The following is a 7,472-nucleotide window of genomic DNA, read 5'->3' as shown; positions in this document are numbered from 1 at the left end:
ATCTTTCAACCTTTACAAACTCGCACAGAGTTGCATGCTTTGCAATTTCTACCTAGGAAACATCTTTTTTTTTTTTTCTTCTAGCAGACACAAAATGAAGAAGTTCCTCTAAATGTTCTCAACAGAAGATCCGAGCATAAGAATCATCTCCAGGCCTCAACTTAGTTATTGTTAACAGGAAAGCTGTTCCTCAGAAGGTGTGCTCTGAAGCGCTTTGTTGGAGACAACCTCTTACACCTCTTCTATGGCTAATGGTAATCACTCATCAGTGTCTGAATTTATCCTCTCAGGGCTCACAGATAATCCAGAACTTCAAATCATCCTCTTTGGTGTATTCTTAATCATTTACTTAGCTTGTGTCATGGGTAATCTTGGACTGATTGTACTAATCCAAATCAGTCCTCAGCTTCACACACCCATGTATTTTTTCCTCAGCCATCTGGCTTTTGTTGACTTTTGCTTCACCTCCTCTGCCACCCCCAACATGCTGGTGAATCTCCTGCGTCAAGTTAAAAGTATAGCATTTTACTCATGTGCCATTCAAGTCTGCTGCTTCATCACATTTGTAGTCTGTGAACTATATTTGCTGTCAATCATGGCATATGATCGGTATGTGGCTATCTATGACCCTTTACTTTATGTCATTCTCATGCCTAAGAAACTCTGTATGCAAATGGTTGCTAGCACATACATCTATGGATTCACAGTGGGTCTTGCACAGACAATAGCAACATTCCACCTGTCGTTCTGTGACTCCAATGTGCTCAATCACTTCTACTGTGATGATGTCCCCTTAATGGCTCTGGCTTGTTCTGACACTCACATCAAAGAGATGATGCTCTTAATCATCGCTGGTTTCAATACCTTATGCTCTCTAATTGTTGTGATCATTTCTTATGCCTTCATCCTCGTTGCCATCCTGAGGATTCGTTCAGCTGAAGGAAGACAGAAGGCATTCTCTACCTGTGCATCCCACCTGACCTCCATCACAATATTTTATGGGACAATTATTTTTATGTACCTGCAGCCTAAGTCAAGCCATTCTCTGAACACAGATAAATTTGCTTCAGTGTTTTACATAGTAATAATTCCCATGTTAAACCCATTGATTTACAGCTTGAGAAATAAGGAGGTAAAGAGTGCTCTGAAAAGAATGATAGAAAAGTTGTGTTTGGTTATCAAATAATCTAGGAGTCACTAGGCCAAAATCCAAGGACTTTAAGTTGGGCATTAGCTAGAGTAATAGTGCTGGTATTGGTAAAGACACATTCTTCACTTTGAGTGCTCAGATTCACTCAGTGTAGGTCTCATCCTCAGTTTCAGTCTTGATAATTTCCATGTGAAAGGCTTTTTGCACGTTTTGAGTTGTTGAATTTTCATTGAGGGGAGGATAAGAGAGAAAGTGAATGATACCTTAATCCAATTTAACCACACATCTTTATCAATAACTAAAGAAACAGCATTCTGGGATAGAGGCTTTATCTGAACTCTATGAGATACTGACAAAGATGGGTTATATTGAAGTACATAAACATTTGTGTGTTACATTTCAAGTTTGCTGCATAGATAATCTGGAAAAAATAAAGTTTAATAGCAAGAATTTCTTGATTTTTAAGATCCTGGATAATTTCTACTTTTTCTGCATTTTTTCTGGGAAAGATAGTGCTAGCAGATTTATATTGACCAAAAGAGTGTTTAGTGACTGATTGTTACCAGGTCAGATCACTAAAGCCACTTTACACCATTATAATTCACTGCTTTATTGCAATAAAACCATGGGTAAATTATTTTACCCTTTTGTACCTTGGTTTCTTCATCTATATAAGGCAGCAAGAACTCCTTTCTCCTGGGGTGACTGTGGGTTAAACAAGATTGTATATATAAAGGGTATTTTCTAGCTCCTACCATAGTAGGTATTATAATCATGAACATTTTTATTGCACCTGTGATTCCTTTTATTTGGTTTTAGGTGATTGTGTTATAGTCTTTTGTGAAATAGATGGCAATGTGGTTTTCTTCACTTTAAAGCCATAAAATGAAAATGGAGAAACTGAGGAGTTATGGCATTGTGATTTTTTTTTTTTTTTTTTTTTTGGAGGAGGGTGGTACAGCAGTTGAACCCAGGGGCTCTTTACCACTGAGCCACAGGCCAACCCTTTTTATTTTATTTTTTTTTATTTTTACACTGAATAGTAAATCACAACAATGTTACTCCAATCCTAGGTTTACATTAAAATTCTTAAGCAGTGGTAGAGTGCTCGCCTAGCACACTTGAGGCATTGGATTCTACCTCAGCACCACATAAAAATGAAATAAAGATATTGTGTCCACCTTCAACTTAAAAATAAATATTAAATAAAAATCTTAAGCAGTTAAGAAATCATAAGGTACATAAGCCTGCTCCCGGCATAGAAATTTTACACCTTTCCATATTATTCTTATACCATGGAAGGTAAAATGAAGGGAGAAGCCAGCATGTATAATGCAGGGGACTTTCTGTCTTTATCATCCTTTTGCTACCAGTGATGTTAACATCCAGTGTTTCTCAGCGTCTCCAGTCTCCTCCCAAAACTAGATGCTTAGCTGTTGCTCTAAAACCTATGCATGTTTTACTTCAGCACTATGACATTACTGATTCCCTTTGTTATTAGTAACTACCTTGCTTAAAAAGATAAGAAAAGGGCCCTTGACTCGAAGAGACAATAATCTCACCTAAAACTTGAGAGTTTAAGAGAAATGTTTCTTGGTGGAATTCAACTCATATAATTATTTATGTATTTATGTATAAAATCTGAGCCGGGCTGGGGATGTAGCTCAAGCGGTAACACGCTCAACTGGCATGCTGGGTTCGATCCCCAAATCAAAATAGATTAGATATACAGACTAAACTAGACTCTATCCTGATGTAAAAACATCATAGAGGCCATAGACAGAGGAGTGAAAAAATACAATATTTATTTTAAAATACCTGGAAAGAAAATGATTAATGTTGATTTTGATGTTGATTTTGATGCTTTGATTGAGGAACTATATTGAAGATATGAAATCATTCACCTAAAGAAATTTCCAGAGTGCAGTTCTAGATGAAGTACAGACCTGTGTGTCTTCTCATGAAGAAGCATAATATCATGTCTTTGAGTTGCTTAGCTCATGTTCTTAAGAAAAGTTAGATTTACTTTGATATGTGATTGTGAATAGCAAGGAATTAAAATTATGCACAGGCATGAAAACTTCAGTTCCAATTAATGTTTAAATATCACGATCATAAATAATTCTATGAAGCAAAAAAGGTAGAAAAGGCCACAGAAAACCAGTATTCCTCAAGGTTTCATAGACCTGGATTTCTTTACCTGTAAAAAGAGGAACTACGATGCTTCTATTTGTCATGTTTGTGATATGTGAGAATATTTTGTGTACCTACCATACAAACATACACTCACAAGACAAAGCATAAAAATAGAACATGTGAATTTTTCTTTTAATCTTGTTTTAAATACTGGAGAATGCATGCAACTCACAAGTTCTAAAAGTATCTCATAGATGCATACCTGAATCATTTACAAATAAAATGTTGAACAGAAAATAATCACACTTTTTACTGCAAATCTCAACCTATATTCTATATAATGGCTGCAAATTTTAAGATTCATAATGTCTTTCCAAACAAACCAAAGAAAATGTAATAATATTAAAACAATAGTTTAATTACTTGAATGTCAAAATAAGAAATACATATCAGATCAATACTTTTAATTGTCATGAATTACTTTAATTAAAAGCAGTTTTTATATCTTGTTGTCCAATTGTATTTGAAAATCTCATTATGTAGCTAATTGAATATTCTTCATTCTCAACACTGTGTTAAAAAAAAAACTCAGATCAATTTGAAATTGCATTTAAAAATGTTCATATTACTGGTTATGTTACCTAAGGTGACTAATAAATAATAGATCCATGGGTGAAAACTCATGCATCTCTTAGTTTTATTTGGTTTGCCTGTCAGATAGATGAAAATCTAATATGGTTGTGTCCATTTCACTTAATGACATTGAAAGGCTAATGAATTAATCATTTTATAGCAAAATTTATGTAAATAACACAAAGCACTTACTACCATTGAATATAGCTCTATGCATTTTATAAACATTAACCCATGCAATCCTCAGGACAAGCCAATGAGTTTGTTCCTCTTATTTTTCAGTGATGGAAACAAGAATTGCACAGAGTGGAGGTGGGTTGTCCCAAGTTTGTTTGCAAACTAATTGAAAGAAGTAACTTTCAGACTCAGGCAAACTTGTTCCAGAGTCCAAAACCCTAACAAACGCAAGCCTCTGCCTTTGCTTGAGATACACATACGTATTTGCACATGTAAGTGTGTCTTTGTTTGTATTTGAACATGACTTCAGTGGATGGGTAAAGCAATAATGGCCTGAACAGGAAGGACTCTTTATATCATGCTGCCTTTCCAAGGTGTTCTTGGGTCCTTGGAGAATATGTTAAAATCTGTGAAAGGAACAGTGGTATTTTCAATTGGTTGGGAAAGAATTACAAGAAAAAGTTGTACTCACTTCCCTCATAAATTAAAAAACAAAACAAAACAAACAAACAACAACAAAAAAACCCACTTCATTACTATTTTATTGATTTTAATATTTTTAAGGTTTCCCAGCCTTTCTCCAAGGCTTTCTTGGAGGCATCTTTCACCTCTTTGTTCCTGAGACTGTAGATCAGGGGGTTCAACATGGGGATCACCACGGTGTAAAACACAGAGGCCATCTTGTCTGTGTCCAAAGAGTGGTTTGACTTGGGCTGCAGGTACATAAAGATCAGTGTGCCATAGAAAATAGTAACAGCCACCATGTGAGAGCCACAGGTGGAGATGGCCTTGCGCCGTCCCTGTGTGGAACGGATCCTTAAGATGGCGGCAATGATGAAGAGGTAGGAGGTGAGGACGATGGAGGAAGAGCAGATCATATCAAAGCCAGCAAAAGCAAAAATCAGAATTTCCTTCACGTGTGTGTCTGAGCAGGACAGAGCAAGCAGGGGGAGGTCATCACAGTAGAAATGGTTAATTACATTGGGGCCACAGTAAGTCAGACGGAAAGTGATAATGGTGTGGAAGAGGGCAACCAGAAAGCTGTACCCATAAGGGACTGCCACTAACTGGATGCAGACTCTTTTTGACATCAGTGTGGAGTAATGCAGAGGGCTGCAGATGGCGACATAGCGGTCATAGGCCATGGAGGCCAGAAGGAAACACTCAGTGATCATGAAGGTGAGAAAACAGCCCAGCTGTGTTGCACAAGCGTGGAAAGAGATAATGTTGTGTTGCACAACAAAATTCACCATCATCTTCGGCGTAATTGCAGAGGAGTAACAAAGGTCCACAAAGGCCAAGTGACTGAGGAAATAGTACATGGGTGTGTGGAGTCGAGCATCGATCCTGATTAAGGCAATCAGTCCGAGGTTGCCCAGCACTGTGACCAGATAGATAACTAAAAACACCAGGAAGCATGGGACCTGAAGCTCTGGCCGGTCTGTAATTCCCTTGAGAATAAATTCAGTGACATGGGAGATGTTAACTTCAGCCATTTATTCTGGCAGATTTTGTGGCTTTCACTGCAGGTAAGGATAGAAATAACATTTCTCAAGGCTCCTTCCAGTGCTTGGGGAAAGATCATCATCAGCATCTTCTTACTTTGAACTATGTTATTATGTGGGTAAACATGGACCTTAAATCTCTAGTGAGGGTTCTCCATTCTGCTCCCAGGGAAGGGTGTCACATACTTACAGAAGAGTGATCTAAGAGTTACTTTACTTTGTTAATTATAGAAAATAAAATAAATATTGTTGATTAAAATTCAATTTTATGAACTCATTTGAGAAAATTAATAGCCCAGTTTTCTTACCACCACTAGCTTGTCTGTGCATTTAGAGGTACAACATCACAAAAACAGACAATTCATAAACAGACCTCCGTTTATATTCCAGCATTGTGCAATTTTGTGCAGGCTCCCATAAGATATGCTGAAACATTTCATAGAGATTCTATACATTAATTTATATATTAATATATATCAAAATAATTTTACACCACCTACAACCTGCTAACCTTCCTACATGTCCCTCTCCATTTATAGAATAAGTAATCTATGCGCTAGAAGTTAAAAGAAAATTGACAAGAAATATGGGCAAATACACAATTTATTTACACAGATACTAAGCAGGCATGGATTTTTTTATAAATAAATATACACAGATTCCTTGTTTCACTCAATAATATTTTAGTATCGTGGGTTCTCTGATTCAAATATGAAACTTGAACATACTCAATTTTTTCTTACAGTGTCTTTTTTTAATTATAGTTTTGAAGTTATTTGAATTCTAACTGAGGTTAACTGTATTGCTACCACATATGTAAAAGAAAATTAAACCATATTGTCTGAAAAATGGTGTCAGAGGAAGAGGTTTACTTTTACATTATTATGATATTTTAATTAACCAGAGCCATCTTTTGTATTATAATTTCTTAAGTTATTGCATTTATATAATTTCAAGCTTTGTGGAGATTCTCAGCTATGTTCAAACCAAATCAAAGGGAAGTATAAAAATATAAAGCCATCGATTAGAACCTGATGGTGAGTATTGACTAGAAAGTAAAATGGAATGTTTAGAGCCACATTGTAGCAGAGAAGCAAAGTTCACAGTGGAGTCACATACTGATCTGGAGCTAAAATTTCAAATTTCATCAACTTAAATATCACAGAGACAAAATTACCTTTGAAATCTGTAAAAATGTTCATAAAATACTTCCCTTATGGTGTGTCTAATCTACAACTCTCTAGATTATTATATCATTCCAGATATGTTTAGAGTAATTTGTCACTGCCAACCAATTTCTCGAAGTTGTTCAGAAGCAATCACAATCCCAAAGTCTGACCATTTCTTCAGTCATTCCCACATCTCTGTCAGATTTGCAGGGCAATCTTTCTAATCATTGACATCTTAACAATAAAGTTTTTCACAAATTTCAATGTTTCTGGCTTCATTGCCTGTCTCAAAATTTCCTGCCCACTGAAATCACCTGTATCTTTTTAATAGCCCAGTGCTTAGGTGCCCCATACCAATTTATCAGAACATCTAGGGGCATCCAGGGACCAGAATTTCTTTCTTTCTTCCTTTTTTTTTTTAGGTGGTAGTTGGACACAATACCTTTATTTTATTTATTTTTTTAATGTGGAGCTGAGGATCGAATCCAGCACCTCCCACGTGCTAGGTGAGTGTTCTACCACTGAGCCATAACCCCAGCCCTGGGACCTCCCCAGGCTCTTCTAAAGTTCAGCCATGTTTGAACACCAGTAGCCTAAAGAACAAATTCAGTGATGGTAATGGCAAGCAGATTCAGTCATGTCTTCAGAATTACTTATTTCTCTTTTGGTTTTTATTTGCCTGAGGAGTAGTTGAATTAGTTC

General features: G+C 36.3%; 2 protein-coding genes across 2 annotated transcripts; one reads left to right on the top strand and one right to left on the bottom strand.

The window, feature by feature from the left end:
• Nucleotides 1-238: 238 nt before the first annotated feature.
• LOC113176060 (olfactory receptor 5AL1) lies at nt 239-1,186 on the top strand. The gene has a single exon (XM_026380445.1). The coding sequence runs from the start codon at nt 245-247 to the stop codon at nt 1,184-1,186; it is 942 nt and encodes a 313-aa protein (XP_026236230.1). The 5' UTR covers nt 239-244.
• Nucleotides 1,187-4,632: 3,446 nt separating this feature from the next.
• Or8u3 (olfactory receptor family 8 subfamily U member 3) lies at nt 4,633-5,592 on the bottom strand. Its single transcript, XM_026380435.2, has one exon. The coding sequence runs from the start codon at nt 5,590-5,592 to the stop codon at nt 4,633-4,635; it is 960 nt and encodes a 319-aa protein (XP_026236220.1).
• Between the last annotated feature and the right edge of the window lie 1,880 nt (nt 5,593-7,472).

The sequence above is a fragment of the Urocitellus parryii genome, chromosome 4, assembly GCF_045843805.1.
Source record: "Urocitellus parryii isolate mUroPar1 chromosome 4, mUroPar1.hap1, whole genome shotgun sequence".
Lineage (NCBI taxonomy): Eukaryota > Metazoa > Chordata > Mammalia > Rodentia > Sciuridae > Urocitellus > Urocitellus parryii.
Note: the sequence above shows the minus strand (reverse complement) of the source record. Positions and strands in the feature narration are given on the sequence as shown.

Coding starts and splice junctions, on each gene's coding strand:
- LOC113176060 (XM_026380445.1), top strand. CDS start 245: ATGGCTAATGGTAATCACTCATCAGTGTCTGAATTTATCCTCTCAGGG.
- Or8u3 (XM_026380435.2), bottom strand. CDS start 5,592: ATGGCTGAAGTTAACATCTCCCATGTCACTGAATTTATTCTCAAGGGA.